At 55.0% G+C, this 15,952-nt stretch overlaps 1 protein-coding gene across 7 annotated transcripts in view; it reads right to left on the bottom strand.

Moving 5' to 3' along the window:
* The window catches only part of PAX2 (paired box 2), a 77,757-nt gene extending 62,100 nt beyond the window's left edge, over positions 1-15,657 (bottom strand). For 3 of the 7 annotated variants that reach the window (XM_061206176.1, XM_061206338.1, XM_061206422.1), the window contains exons 1-3: positions 14,747-15,657; positions 11,063-11,231; positions 10,131-10,328 (exon numbers count right to left, since the gene is read on the bottom strand). In XM_061206176.1, coding sequence (XP_061062159.1) covers positions 10,131-10,328; positions 11,063-11,231; positions 14,747-14,789 — 410 coding nt within the window. In that variant the 5' untranslated portion in view covers positions 14,790-15,657. The remainder of the gene's footprint in view (positions 1-10,130; positions 10,329-11,062; positions 11,232-14,746) is intronic. The other 4 variants (XM_061205957.1, XM_061206023.1, XM_061206096.1 and 1 more) reach the window with 3 other exon arrangements.
* Between the last annotated feature and the right edge of the window lie 295 nt (positions 15,658-15,952).

A 15,952-nucleotide genomic window follows, 5' to 3' on the forward strand; every position in this document is an offset into this window, starting at 1 on the left:
CAATTCTTTCCACACCTTCTCCTCTATTTCTAACTCTATTTGACCTTGAACTCTGGCCTTTCCTTTCACACCAGAATGTGTCCCAAGGGGGACAGAACCTCCAAAGAAGCAGTTACCTGGCCTGACAGGCCTGGAGACCAGTAGCCAGGGGGCCAGCCCATCACTCCACTCCTGGAAATAAATCCCATTGTATTTGCATTTTAATTTTCCACATAAACAAAGGCCCAGAGTACTCGCTTGGGCAGCATCACTGGACGAATTTAATTAGAAATGAAAAGTTTATAGGGCCCTCTTTAATGCGATTAATGCTCAGTTAACATTTATCACATTCGTATGCTGGAATCGCCTTTTTAAAGCAGCCACTGGCCATGAAATGAATTTCTCTCAACTTTTTTTGTACCCAACCCGGGAGGTCATCTCCTGAGGAGTCTGCACTGCCCTCCCAGCTGTCTTCCTGGGGCCTCTTCCCCCACCCTCACTTCCCTTTAACTTGGCTTTGAAGAGACAAATGTGTGCTGGGATGGGAGGTCAGAGGGTGTGAGAGTGAGGGTGAACACGATTTCTAGGAGGGCTGTACCCTCTGCAAAGAGCTGAGTGGTGAGCCCAGCAGACTGGCTGAAAGACTTCAGAGCCTCTTCCCTAAAGAAAAAAAAAAAAGACACCCCTCCCCCCACCTTCCCAACACACACAGCCAGTCCATTTCTGTGGCCAAAAACCAGGCTTTAGCTGGGGCTGGTCGGTGTCAACCACAGCTGGTTCTTGCTTCTCACCTTCTGTCTTTGGCCATCTCTTTTCTACTCTTTTTTCTCCCTCATCCTGGGCTCTCTTAGACTTTCCTTCTCAGGCCCGTGGTGACCAGGGAAAGCAGCCCAAGTCCCAAGTCTAGAGATACCTCCTTTTCTCTGGCTCTCCCAGTCCCAGCCCGTGGGAAGGCCGCCTGTCCTGGTGTCAGCTCCTCAGGGAAGCAGAGCGGAGTGGGGGGAACACAATACCTCTTTTGGTCCCTAGAGGAAGGATGGCCTTCCTTATCTTAAATTCTCTTCACTCTTCCTTAATTGGCCTCCTAACCCAAACCAGCTAATCTGAGTAATGATGAGGAGGAGAGAGAGAAAAGAAAGAATAAGGGATGTGGGGAGGGAGGGGAGGTATGCACTCTGCAGATGATAAGAGGAGATAAATAGCTTGACATTTGTCCCTACCTAAATGCACACTCCCTATGAGGACCTCCGCAGACACAAGCCAAGCAGCTGCTGCCAGTTTTCCTAGTAGCATGTCACACACACGCACCACTGCGGCATCGCACACAGCTCTACACCCTCGCCTCTAGCTGAGCAAGTGCACACGTGCCTGCACACAGACTAAATGAATTGGGACCCTCTGTGCACCTGACAGGACCCCCACTCATCCACCCATTGGGACACTGACCATCCATTCAACCCCAGGCTTTCCAGATAACATTTGCTAGCACCCCAAACAGGCGGGCCATCCCAGTGATGGCAGAGGCTTTCATCCTGGGACCAAAAGATGCCTTCAGCCCTCTGAATGGCAAACTACCAGTTTGCCGTTGTTCGCTGGACAAGACGGACAACTTTTAAGAGCTCCCTGTGATGCCAGGGCCATTTAGACAGCTTCCTAGGGCCTGAATGCCAGGCTCAGCCAGATACCATGAGCCCACACACTCTTCCCAAAACACAGCCACACGGAGGCTCCAAACACAGAGGCACCAACCCCTCTCGGTACCACACATGAGGGGCGGGCACCATCTTGTCCTCTAGAATTAGAACAAAAGGTCACAGGATAAAGGGCAGAATGAGGGCCTCCTCCCTGACCATCTCTGTGGCCTGTCAGGCTAGATGCTGTCCACGAGGCTCCTGGTTGCCTTTGGCTTCCTTCACCAGCCCAGCAAATACCCCGGGGCCACAAGGGAGCATGTGGGCCAGGGGGAGCTGCCCCAGTGCTCACTCCCATTTGTTCAAGCTCCAGGGCCCCTGCTGCTCTCCCTTCTCGCCCTCCTGCCCTCTCCAAGTCCTCTGAGTCCTTCTATTTCCTGACCTGACTGTGTCTACAAAGTGGCTACAATTCCTCTTGCAGCCTGCTGCCCTCACAGCCCTTTCTCCTCCTCCTGCCAGGAGCTGCCAGGAGCCACCCGGCACGTCCTCTGGTTTCCTCTGTTTCTGGATGGCTGCAGAGGGAGCTCACTGCAGAGGAGTGCATGGCAGGCTGAAGGCAGGCAGAGGAGGAAGTCCAGAGCAAAGTGGCCAGAGGCTCCTGGGTGGAGGGGGCTCTAACCTGGAACACCCAGGAAGCGGGGCCCTCCCTCCCTTCCTCTTGGCCTCTCTCCCACTCTCCCTTCTGCCAGGCACCAGGCTTGAGCGACTGCACTGCAGCAGCACCACATCCACTGCCGGCCTGCCTTGCGGTGTGCTGCGTGGTACGGGTGACCGTGAGCTCCAGGTCTTGCGACTTGACCTCCCATGCCACTTCCTTTGCTCTGCCACCTTTCTCCTCCCTGGCTGGCCTCCCCTTTTCTCCTTAATAACCTTCCGAGAGGCAGCCCCACCAGCCTGCTCTACCAGCCGCCCAGAGCTCTGGCTCCCTGCAACTTTTTCACATGCTCCGTTCCCAGGCAAGCCCGTCCCAGCTCCCAGGCCTCTGCCTTTCACCTCTCAGCCTCATCACCTCCTTCCCCACTCTTCCTCCTCATCCTTACTTTTGTCCTTCCCTTTGCATGTGCATCTCCCCCTCCCCTCCTCTAGCTGTGGGGAGTTACACCTCACCCCCACTTCCCTTCCTCGGGGGCTTCTGGACTCAGGGGCTCCGGAAATGTCACATCCCCTGTACCTGCACTGAGATTACTGCTCTGGTCTGAAGCAGAGAGATAAGTTATGGGCAGTTACACAGACCAGGGGCTGCAGACCGCTGGCCCATGAACTGAAACAGGCCCGGAGATGTGTTTTATTTAACCAGCACAGAGTTTTAAAAAACGAAATCTCAGTGCCTCTAGGCTGGGCCTGCGCACTCCAGCTCCTGTTTGTTCAGTTCTCACCACCTCTGTCTCAGCATTGTAGGTTCTCCTGCTGACCTTCCCTGCCAGGGTCCTAGAGGCCTCTGTGCTCACGACCCCTGCAGCCACACGGCAGCTCCACTAACACATTCTCGCCAGTCTGGACTTTGCGGCACTACTTTCCTCCCCCTACAGCCTACAACAAACCCGAACCTCTCTAGAATGCCAACGACTCTGCCTCTCTCTCTCTCACATGAAAAACACAAAATATCTTCTTATCATATTATCTCTCAAAAACTGAAAGAAAGAGTCCAGTTATTTTTGTGGTTGGTGAGGATGAGCTACAAGAGGAGCCTGGCTCCATGGCCTCTCCCATCTCCCTCCTACATGACTTCCCCTCCTACCTGAGAGTTCCCAGGTCTACACAGGGCCTTGCTTCTTCTTTTGCAGTCCCAGGTCATCCTCTTCTGGTTTCCTACACCCTCAACAGCTCCCCTATGCCCAGCCCTCCCCAGGAGACCGCAGGCATCTGCCTCCGCCATAATGTTCTACTTGGTCTGGTGTCCAAGCCTTCTCTAGTTCCCAGTTATGTGTTCCTTGCACCCAGCTTCTTCCTTATTTCCCTGGCACCTGGATTACTGGGGAAAGATTTGGAGGCTGGGCCTGGGGCCGTTGGGAGAGCTCTGAAAATGACCGTGTCCCAGTGCTGTTGACATGCCTCCTGCTGGGGGACCCGCAGGTCCCTTGGTGGGCCACTGCACCGTAACTCTGCAGGAAGGGGGTGCACCAGGAAGGGCATCTTCTTGGCTGCTTATGCAGTTGGTCCCTAACTAGTTCTGCCAACGGGGCTGGGACTCAAGTGTCGAACTGAAGATGGACAGTGGATCACACAGCTCTCTATCACAAAGGCAGCATCGCTGCAGCAAAGCCCCACTTATTGGGGCCTAACTAGACTATGGAGTGTTACAGTGCAAATAAAAATTGAAGAAAAATTTGGCCCCAATTTTCCCAAATTATGAAATGAGAAATCTTCAACCCAGCCCTATTATTGCTGTCCAAGGGTCCAATGACTGCCTCACTGATTGACCTGATGGTCCCAAGGACAAGGTGTCCAGCCTTTGTCTGTGACTGCAGGTCTTCCTCTTTTTCCTCCTCTTGGCCTCAGAGCCCATTTACCTAAGAGCAGACACAGGTAGGCACAAACACACACAAATCCACACACCCTGAAGATATCAATCTCTGTGCCCACAAACCATCATGAATACATTCAAGCTGCACCTTTAGAGCACCAAAACAAATAACTTGCTCAACAGGAGAAAAACATTTCAACCCAGTAGTTTAGTGGTAGACAGATAAACCCACAGCGATTTAATTTTCCACCCGTTTAATATTTTACTTGTTATTAGGGCATTGGTTGTGAGACACTGTTTCCCACTCTTCAGATTTATCAGGGGCCCTTCTCTCTTCTCTAGGCTCACCCACATGGCTGGGTGAGCAGCACTGGGCATAGCTTCCCCTGCCTGAACCTGAACTCTGAATGCAAGAAACTTGCCCTGCGAGAATCTGACCTGAGGGTGGGGGGGCTGAGATGAAACAGCAGAGATTCAGAGAAGTGGCAGGCCACGCACGTTCACACCCTTTACTGCATTCTTTTAAAGAACAGGAAGTGAGAAAGGAATTCTTTCCAGCATACAGTTTCCTCTTAATATAAGAATTCCAACTCCAGGCAGCAACAAGGAAGGGCCAAGGACGGACCTGAACTTTAAGAGGCAAAGTTGCAGAGTAGCTGGAGCTGAAGATCTAGGGAGCTGGGGGCAGACAATGGAGCCCCTGGTTTAAGGCGCTCCTTTGTGGGCTCAGAGGGAGTCCCCTTTTCAGCGTGCAGGCTCTGGTGTAGGGGGGTTTGGTTCATCTTCTGCACCAGTTACTACTATTGCTATTCTTTCTATGGAAGCATAATATTCTTGTCCACGACACACACCATCACATATACAGCCACACTATCCCGTGGGTACTGGAACAAGCCCACTTCCCAACTGCTCCCTACCACCCCAACTTCCAACGGTACCTCTGGTCCCCTGGATCTACTTTGCACAATAATTCCCACCTTGTGCCAATATGTACACAAAGCCATTGCCCCATCTCCCCCCCTCCCCAATATTCTCTTCTCCAGGCACCCCGTTTCCCTTCTCTAGGGGCTGCTCCTGCCTGGCCCCATCTCCACTTGGTTAATTCCCCCCGTGGCCCCTGTATTGAACTGTTGTGTTGTCCATTTCCCTGTGACAAGGGCTCTGGTTACAGAGTTATTGATTGGTTTTCATGCAGACAAATGGGCCCTTCCCGAGCTCCCATCGAAATCCCTGGCTGTATGGGCTGATTGTTACCTCTCGGGGTGTAGGATTGCACTGGAGACCACCCTCCACGCAACCTCCTTTGCCCAGACTGTGGACGGTAATAAATGGAGGCAGCCTGAGCGATAATAAAAGGAATTGAGTAGGTTACCTGTGCAGATACAAGATTTATGCCTCTTCATATTTGATGTGATTGTTTTATTGAGTTCTCAGAATAGTTGGACACTATTTATTTATTTAGGGTTTTCCCCTCTCGTTTCCTCTTTGCAACACCCTCCAAAACCCACCTGGAGCTTTCGTTAGGGACAACCCCTCCTGCCTTCCTCTTTCCTAGAGTTGCCAGTGGAGGTAAGAACTCAGGGCAACCAGCCATTGCTCTCACCTGAAAGCCATTTTGTGGCCTGCCCACCCACTCGGAGCCTGCCCGCAGGGAAACAGACCAATACAATTGTTGGCCAAGAAGTCTAAAATAACTAAGGGAACAAAAATGGCTTTTCAGGGGGACAACTCCAGCTCATTTTAAGAAATAAGAAGGCCAGCAGTCATGACTATTTCACACATTATTCTAACGATGGGCAGCCTCAGCAGCAGGAGATGCTCTCTGGGGAAGGACAGGTGAGCAAGGCTTTTCAGACAGAAACTGGCATGTCTGTCCACGATAGGTGGTCCGATCCAGTAGGCCCAGGGCCACAGAAAGCAAGTTCTCTATCCTTACTTTTCCCTTTCCTCTGTGGGGAGAAGTCTTCTTCTTAACCCAACAACTTGCCTTGGCTCTTTGCCACTAGACCAACAGCCCTGACCACCAAACAACTGCAAGGGTATGGAGATGGGCAGGCAATGCTGCCTCTCTGGCCCAGCTTTGTGCCAAGCCAGGTCCAAGAGTCAAATGTGCAATGTTCTAGAACCTGTGTCTGAGAAAGAGACACAGACCCCCGCCCTGAACATGTCTTCAGCATTCCCTTGGCTGGGATGAGTGGCTCCCAGCTTACTTGGAAAGGCCTTTGAATGAACAGCTAGGCCACTGTCACCCCAGTGCCAGATTTCCAACGAAGATCTGCAGATGACACGAGACGGAACTGTTTAACAGCCCTGGGGCTGGCCCCTCTTGAAGCCAGTGCTGCCACTGCTAGGAGAGTAAATATGCTCACTTAGAGCCCAACAGGCTAAGAGAGAGTGTGGGTAGCAGGTGATCGGGGGGGGGGGGAAATTGACTCTGGGAGGGTCCACTCCAAGGATCTAGGAGCTGAGAGTGCCTTGATCCCAAAGAGTATAGGGCAGGCTGAAAAAGTTAAGAGAGCGAGGGCCTCCTTGTCAGCTCAGTCCAAGACAGTGCCCTCAGGGGATCTTCAGTAACCCTAGACTCTATCTGGAGTTTGCGCCTGTGCCTTCAAAGGAGCTATATTCCCTACTCAGAGCAACAGCCAAACCTGAAGACTCTGGCATATAATCAGGAAAATCCTTCCTGCTCAGCCAATTGCTCAGCAACGTAACTAGGTGGCTGTTTCCCTTTCAGCAGCTTGGATCTCCCTCCATCTCCTCCCCCCTCCGGGCCATTTCCCACACCAGGTTTCAATCTCAAGTCACCTGTTTATAAACACCCGCCCTCTACAGCAGTGGTGTACAAGCTGAAGAGCTGGCAACTTCACGCTCAGCGATCAGTAACCCAATATTGAGAGTTATTCAAATAAATTCCACATGCTAAGCAATCTAGTCAACCCTCCGGATTTTTGACGGTGGTCTCTGGGGGTGAGGGTGAGGTTGGGAGGCCTCTCTGACCTACTCCATTGGCTCAGAGAGGTACTTCTATGAGGATTTGCCAATGGAGAATGGGGGCTGGATGTCCAAGCCTTTATCGCGACAGGATCAGAAAAAGCCCAAACCATTTTTAGAGCATGAAAAGCAATTTAGTTTATAACCATAACAGTATATTTCAAGTGTGGCAACAGCATCTGTTTTGGGGAGGAGAAGATGAAAACCCTCATGATTTGGCTCAGGTGGATAAGCATGTGTGGATTTCCTTTCTTGCCAACAGCCAGCACAGGCACATTCTTACCATGAGGGTTATAAAGTACCCAACACAAGTGGGCACCTCACCAACAGTAAAGCGCTAAACTCAAGAACCACCCGGTCCCCAATGCATCACACTTTCTACACAGAGGAAAATCTGTAGGCTCTTCCTACAGCAAGTGAGCTTTCACAAAGTTCCTGGCATCAGCAGCGCCAGCAGAAATCCCGCTTTTAGCAGGTTTTAGGGTTGAAGTAATGCATCTCAGAAAAACCCTCCCCTTCAGAGCAAAGCACCTAGAGGGATGACGCTAAGGGCATGGGCCCAGATGCATCCCTCCAGTCCTGACTCGGCAGCACACTGGGAAGCCCCCAGAATTCTTTCCAAAGTATGAGTCACGGTAGGATTCTGTCCCAAAGCAAAATCAAGAATACCCTGACTGTGCCTTGTTGACAAAGCAAGCCAGGAAGCCTAGCTGCAGACCCAGGGCTGGCTGCCCATGCTGCCGGTGGCTTCCCCGTTCTTCTCCTCCCACACCCTTGCCATCTCCAGCAACACCTGTCCACAGATGGCTATTTTCCCACACCCAAAGGTAGCCTCCGTGCCCCTCAGGTGATAGGGCTCCGTGTTGAGAAAATTCTGCTGCTGTCAGAGCTGTCAAGCTGAAGCCGTTCTTTCTCCCACTCTCATCCCACTAGCAGCTCACTCTTCTACTTTCTCCCAGTTCTGGTGATTGCACCTCAAGGCCTCTGGAGCTTGATCCTGGGGTCACATGTCCCCTGCTCTCCGTGGCTTTTCAGGATGAGAGTATTCCCAAATTTTGTATAAGCCAGCTTCCCAAAACATCTCAGCCAGTAATGGGTATATGTTGGGGAGAGGGGGGAGAAGGGGTGCTAGACAGGGTGCTAGGCAAGGGGTGCTGCCACCACACCTGCCTTGATTGCTCCAATCCTCCACACATCAAGAGAAGCACATTGCCTTGACCGAACATATCTTGGGTTCCTCCACGGGCTTGCAAATCCTATCACAACAACAAGATTTCTACCAAATGTTCTCCAGAACACCAGCACCCAGTCCCAGCAACATTGCTCCTCAGCAGGGCTGCTCTCCTCCCAAGACCTCAGTTCCAACTCACTCCCAAGACCAGTAGCCAGCCTAGAGGCTGAGAGGAGACAATGCTTTGTCCCCTTCCCATCCCTCACCGCCACTCCTGCCCCAGCCCCAAAGCTTCCCCAGCCTCCTCCTCTGGCTTTTAAATGCAAAAGACTCACTCCTCTCCCAAACCACCAGGAGAATTTCTCCAGCTCCTTTGGAAGGTATCTGAATGTCAAACCGCTATGCTCTCAATACCTAGCTGAGCCAGGCCCAGGGAGCTGGAGAATTTTCAGAGGGTGTATAATTAGCTGATCAGTATTATGTTACCCTGTTCATAACTGAATAACCATTTTAATACAGATGGCACACACTGGGATAATTTCTGGGGTCGCCTCGCAGTACGTTACAGCACGAGTGTGGCAGAGGGAATCTTCTTTAGCCAAGGTACATTCTACCAGTTAATTTTACCTGCCGTTTTCAGGATGATTTGGGATAATTCCATTTCATTTGCAAAATATTAAAAAAAAAAAAACCCTTGATACGTAATGCCAGTTTCAGAAAAAGGCACCAGCTGAATTATTAGTTGTCCTGATAATGAGCCTATGCAGAGTGTAAAGAAAAACAAGGGTATGAAACCCTCAGCCTTCTTCTCATTTGGGGTGTTGCCCTACAATGCGCGGGGCGGGGGTAGAAAAGCTGGCCAAGGCTGTCTGGAATTTGCACAGGGTCTCCGCTGACATCAGGTTGTACAGTTCTGTGATGGGAAAGCCATCTTGGGTTCCCATGTCCAAGTGCTCTTGTTATGTGCTGTACCTGCCACATGTGTACACTGGCCGGGGGTGGGGGGTACATATATGGAGTGTGCACGGGTCCCAGAGAGCACACTGGAGTGGCTCGGAGATTGGGAGACTGACTATCTTGTGCTACTATATGTCGAGCTGAATCCAGCCTGAGTTGTCCCCCTGTGCCTGAGCCCGTCATCAGTGCAGGCTTAGGCCTGGACACAGGTACTCTAGGTGGTTGGAGGCATCTCCTAAGGTTCAGTCTCAGGGTCCAGAGTTCTCCTTCCTGACCTGGCATCCCACTCCTGGTCTAGCTCCTCTACTCCCTGCCAATGGCTGGCTGGTGGTTGGTGTTTGCTCTGCAGGCCTGGATACTGGTGGTAATAGGCCGGAAATTTGTGAGGAGCTGGCTAGCAAGGCCTGGGCTCCCGGGAGGCCAGCTTTGTGGGAGTCAGCAGGGATGGCGGGGGAGCCAGGACAGGCGGCTGCCCCTGCCGAAGGGAGCATGCCTTTAGAAAGGGAAGTCTGTTTGGAGGCGATGAATACACACTGGTCATTTTAAAGGCTTCCGTTGTGGCTGTGATTGTCTCTAGATACCGAGGCGCGTAATCTTGGAGTCTTAATTACCACAAACACTTGGATTCATTTCCAGGACGCCAGCGGGAGAAGCCTGGCAGGGAATACCCAGCCCTGAGCTGGAGACAGCCTTGTCTGTCTGTCTATCTCTCTGCCTCCCAGGTCCCCTCTCCCTGCCCAAAGGACCTGGGAGCTGGGAGCAGGAGCAAGGGCAGGCAGAGGCCGAAGAAAGAACGGAGACCGGTGCTGGGGGAAGCCCTGGTGGGCAGGAGCTGGGAGCTGGAGCCCCACCTTGCAGCCCGGCGTGGCTTGCTCACCTGTTGATGGAAGAGACGCTGGGCACTGTGTCGTTGTCACAGATGCCCTCCGCCAGGAGCCGGTCCCGGATCTCCCAGGCGAACATAGTCGGGTTCTGTCGCTTGTATTCAGCAATCTTGTCCACAACTTTGGGTGTTGCCACTTTGGGCTTGGAGCCGCCGATCACTCCGGGCTTGATGCTGCCGGTCTCGTAGTACCTGCGCCGGGAAGACCGGCGGGGTCAGCGAGAAGCGGGTGGTGGCAGGGACAGGGGGCTGCAGGCGCTGGAGCCGCTGAGCCACTCTCCTGCCTGAGGCAGTGGCACGGAGGGAAAAGGCCCAGAGTGTCTGAACCGGCTTCCAGAGTCCACTTGGCTAGGGCAGGGACACAGTGGAGGATGAGGGGAGGGACACCAGGGACGCTCCCTCCCTGGAGGTGGCCATACCAAAGGCTGCACGCACAACAGCTGGAATCCATGCCCCTGGGAGTGGAAGCCCGGCCCCTCATTTGGGAAGAGCAGGAGGAACAGCACTTGGAGGCCTCCAGACCTTTCCCACAGAGCACAGGGACCCTATGGGAACCAGGACCAAACTTCTACCTCCTCAAGCTGATTTTTCTCTTCTCGGGGACCCATTTTTACCTTCCACCCTATTCCTCCAACCCTCCCTTCCAAAGGGAAGAGCTGTCCTTCCGTTTCTGAAGACTGGAATCAGGCTATCTCCCAGGAGCAGGGCAGGTGCTGGATGGCCCTGCTCCACCCTCACTTCTGGGGCCACAGTCACCACCTGAGTGCCCTCTCCAAAAGGAGCAGCTCTCCAGATAGCCCCAGTCAGGGACCTCCCTCTCCCACTGGCGACCTCGACTTTTAGCCAAGCCCTCGGCTGGAGACCCAGGGCTATCCAAATGCGGAAGGAGACAGGGCATCTCCCAGGGGCAGCTCCGAGGCTCTCACCTGCCCAGGATTTTGCTGACACAGCCGTGGCTGACCCGCAGCTGCCGGGAGATGTCACAGGGCCGCACACCCTGGTGGGCCAGCTCCACGATGCGCTGCCTCACCACGTCGGGCAGGGGCCTGCCATTCACAAACACCCCCCCAAGCTGGTTCACACCCCCGTGCCCTGCTGGGGAGAGACAAGAAAAAAAAACAACACCCCACACACAGCAGGGACCGGCCATTAGTCAGGGTCCGCGACCCAGGACGTGCAAAGGGAGCAGGCAGGGCGGAAGGGCATGTTCCCGGACTCGCGGGAGAACGAAGGCCGCCGACCACAATGCAGAGGATTAGGGACTGGAATCTGCGGAGCTGCAGAAACGCGGAAGCGCAGATGCTGGGCGGAGGGCTGGGAAAGAACGCGGCTCTAAGACCGGCGCGACGCCAGGGAGAAAGTGAGGGAAGGAATGGGGAAGCGGGGCGAGAGGGAAAAAAAGGGAAGAGGGGGAGAAAAACAGCACAGTGGGAATTAATGCCAGCAGGAAAGAATGTAGGGAAGACAGGACAGGAAGGGCCGGGCGGAGGACGGAACCCGGAGCTGTGCGGAATCCCGCCTGAGCCGCAGGCAAGAGGGAGTTGTAGGAGCCTGCTTGGAGGCGGATGATTCTGGGGTGTTTGGGTCCGGTTGACTCTGTACATAAGGACTCCAAGCACAGAGAGGGCCTAAGTCCCTGACATCCCCCCCTTTTGCTCCCTACCTCTTTCCTTGTATTTATTTTTAATTGGAGTTAGAGTTTTCCTGCCTCTTTCCCTGTGTTTTTGTTTTGTTTTGTTTTCTGATGGGGAGTTTTTCTTTCCTTTATGTTTTCTATCTTTAGATATTTGGGGAGCCATATTTCCCCTTCGCCTCTGTGGTGCTTAAAGTTCAAAGAAAGCCAAGTGAAGGAGGGAAGGTTGAAGAGGCAGGGGCCCAGAATCTGCTGCGCTCGGAGATGGGGAGGCAGTGGAGAGCCGCAAGGTGCCGGGGTAGCAGCCACAGAACGCAGACTGCTTGGGTTCGTTCGCCTGCCGCGTTGCGCTAGGCTTCTGGCCCACGGCCTCGCTCAGGACGCACGGTACAGGTCGCCCAGGCAGGCTGAAGGCGCACGGGGCACCGTGTGCAGCCAGCCCGAGCCAGCTCGTGTCCATCTGACCTTTTAGACCTCCGCAGCCACTCAGGAAACCGGGCAGCAACGGCGTTTGCTCTCCTGGGCAAGAGGAGGGTGCTGGGTCTCCAACCTGACTCCAGCGCAGGCTCCCAACCTCTGAGCCGAGGTGGTCGCCGGATGCCAGGCCTGAGGACGCTGCCTGGCGCCCCATTCTCCCTGGCTGACAGCAGTCTAGAAATCCTGCACCCAAAGCTATCAACCCGCAGCCGCAGTTACTGAGCAATCCAACCGCAGAGAGTTCTAGCGGCAGAGTCCGACCTGACCGGGCCAGCAACCTGCAGTCCCTGTCCTGCTAGCCTCAGGCGACTTTCGGAGAAAGCGGGGACATCTGCACCCGACTCGCTTCTCTCCGGTTCCCTTCTGGGGGACCGAGAATAGGGGCCGGCGAAACCCCTGGGGAGAGGCCTCTGATCTAGAGGCTGGGGGAGGCCGGAGCCTCTTATTCTACCCCTCATCCATGCTAGGCTCCCTACCTCTAGCCCCTCTCCTCACCCCTCCCCTCCCTCCAAACCCGACCATCAATAATTTAGGCCCCGGGAGAACTCGCGTTACCGGTATGAAAAGGCGGCAGCTGCGGGCAGATTAAAGATGAATAATTCAGCCTCCCCGGGCTCCGGGCCCGGCCCCTCGACCCCAATCTAAGGGGTGGGTAAGGGAAAGGGGCACGGCGGGAGTCCAGGGCTGGGGCCGAGAACCTGCGCTGAGTCGGGCCTGGAATGCGCCACTGCCGCCGGCGCCGACTCGGGCTGACGCTGCTGGCCGGCCAGCCCGCCCGCCCGCCCGCGCCGCGGTCTCTCCCTTCCTCCGACCACCTTCGGCTCGCCTTGCTACCCTTTCGGTTTCAAAGTGGCACCCAGTGGGCGGCCAGGACTCGGCAGATCCCCCGCGGAATCGGCAAGAGAGGAGAGGCAGCGAGGCCAGGAGGCCGGCGGGCTGGGCGAAGACAGCGTGGTACCCCGTTCCACTCCCTCCGAAAAGGAGTCAGGATTTCAGGCTGGGCTCCCAGAAACCCGCGGCAGCCGGTGGCCCCTGGCTCGGATTTCCTGTGCTTGGAAATTATTTAGGGAAATGTATTTTGTCACAGGAGTATTTTTTAAAGCTCCCCTATATATATATGCGCTAAATATATGCTTAGAGAAAAATACAGCTCTCCCTCCTAGGCTCTCTTGTCCGAAGCACAGATCCAAGCCAGGTCTAAAAAGTTTCCCTGTGAAAAGTTACAAATCATCCTTGATTATTAATCTACAGAGGAGGGGAAGTTTTCTATTTAGAATCTATTTATCTTTAAAAAAAAAAGCTGGCAAAACGAAACAAAACAAACAAAAAATACCTCTGAATTGTTTTCCAAGCTAAATACATATGACAAGAATTAGATAAATTCAAATTTCATTAAAATAATTCTCTTTTCCTAGTTTAAATTTTTTTTCTCCCCTTCTCCTTTTTCCTGTAACATTTTTTTCTGTTTTCTTGCTCTTCTTTCCTCCCCCTTGTTTTGATTTCTCTCTCCTTTCTCCCCAGCTTTGGCATTTGCCTTCCTTTTGTTCTTCCCCCCTCTTCTCCCTCTTTTCCTATCCCCTGGCCAGGTTACTGGCTGGCCCATCCTTACCACAGAGTGGGAGCCCAGCAAGGAGCCTCCAGAACTAGAAGCTGAGCTTTGCTCTACCCAGGGATCGCCTGGAAGGCTCTTCTACGTGATCTCTCACAGACTTCGATTCCTCCTTGGAATCCCTCTTTGTTTTTAGAGCATTTCCCAGGGAGAGGCAGAGAAAGATGACCACCACGTCCTGCCAATCTCAGACTCCCAACTCCAGGACAAGAGGGGAAGGAGTAGGATGGAAGGTAGGAAAAAAAAAGAAGAGGAAGGAAGTATTTCAAACCAGCCCACAAGAAGCCTTGGCTGGGCTGGCAGGGCCAGGAGGTGCTGGGAGCTGAGGGTCAGAAGGGGGCACCCCACCCCCACACTCTTCAGCCTGATTGTCCTGACACTGAGGCTGCCCTTGCTGGGAGTCTCCTCCTGGACCACCACACTCTAAGTTCCAGAAAGGTAGAGATGAGGGGAGGGAGGAAGGGGAGGCAGAGAGAGAGAAAGAGAGAAGATAAAGAAAACACAACACAACACAAAACCCTGAAAACTGCCTGTCCATTAGTCCCCCAGCTCCAGTCAAGAGGGTGGCCAGGGAGTAGGGTGGTTGGAGCCAGGGTCAGGGGCTGTGGATCCACTACCTAAGAAAAAGCAGGTGGAAGGAAGGAAGGTGATGGGCACCAGGGAGGTAGGAAGGCAGGTAGAAGAAGTATGAGTGACATAAGGCAGAAGGGAGAGAAACTGGGGGCTTTAGAAACACCGGGAAATGAGGAAGAACGAAAGAGGTGACCAGGAGAAGCCAGGGTGGCCTCCAAGATGGGACCTGAGCGCCTAGGGAGCCAGGGCCGCGCCAGGATGGGACAGGGTGGGACGGGGTGCCGCGAGCTGGGGCAGGAGCAGGGCCCCGGTACTCACGGTGCATCGCGGAGAAGGGGTCTGCTTTGCAGTGCATATCCATGGGGAGACAGAGGAGCGGGAGCAGCGCGGCCGCCGCCGCCGTGTCGCCTCTCAAACTCAACTTCAGGACTTGAGGAAAAAAAGGAGGGACGGTGGGGGGGGGGTGAGCGGGCTCCCGGCTGCGGCGGAGCGCTCGGGGGCGGGGGGCGCCGCGCTGCGCTCCCCGCGGGGACTCCTCCCGGGCCTGCCGGAGCTTGCAACCGCAGCGCCCGGAACTTCCCACTGTCGGGGCGCGGGGCTGGGCGGTCAGCAGAACGGCCCCGGGGCGGCAGGCCGGGCCGGGAGGACCTGGGGGCGCATGGCGCGCGCGGCAGCTGCGGCCAGGGCTGAGGCTGGGCGGGGGAGACGGCTCGCTCAGCTCCTCTGGAACCCGTTCATCCAGAGGCGGCAGGCGGAGTAGCCGTGGAGCAGGGGCGGCCCGAGGGCGCCGGGCGGGGAGCCGGGCCGCTCCAAGTGCCGGTGAGTTGGCGAAGTTGGCAAAGAAGTAGCAATCCTCGGGATGTCCGAGCGGGCGCCTTCGGGAGGGGAGAGCGCGAACCGGGCCCCCGCCCCCGGAAAAGGCTGGCGCGCTCCGCCGCGGCCGAAGGGCCGGGAGGGAGGGAAGAAGGGAGGGAGCCGAGGGACGCCGGCAGCACTGGACTGGCCCCAGGTGGGTTGCGTTTGCGAGAAGACTCGGCCGGAGACTGGAGCCTCGGCTCCCGGTGTGTGTCTCTCTAAAAGCTGCAAAGCCCCCTCCAGACCCCCTCCCTCTCCCCGCGCTGGGAGATGGATGACTTGTCAGACAAAGGCAATAGATTCCACCACTCTGTGATTCGCCAGCGCCGGAGCCCCGAGCTTCGGCGAGGAGGGCCCCGCGCCTGTCACTCCGGTGCCGGCGAGGGGAGGGCAGGGGAGGGGGAAACGGGAGGGAGGGAGAGAGGGAGGGAGGGAGGAGCGGGTGAAGGGGGAGGGGGAGGGAGGGGGAGGGGGAGGGAGGGGGAGGGGGAGGGGAAGGGAGAGGGAGGGGAGGGGAGGGGAGGGGAGGGAGGCAGGGGGAGGGCAGGGGAGGGGAGCGGGCCGGGGGGAGGGGAGCCTGGGATTAAAACTACATTGAGAAACGAAACTCGCAGATAAGATAAACGTTAGATAAGGATAAAGAGCGGCCAGTCTAATGAATATTCAGGC

This window comes from Eubalaena glacialis, chromosome 1 (genome assembly GCF_028564815.1).
Source record: "Eubalaena glacialis isolate mEubGla1 chromosome 1, mEubGla1.1.hap2.+ XY, whole genome shotgun sequence".
Lineage (NCBI taxonomy): Eukaryota > Metazoa > Chordata > Mammalia > Artiodactyla > Balaenidae > Eubalaena > Eubalaena glacialis.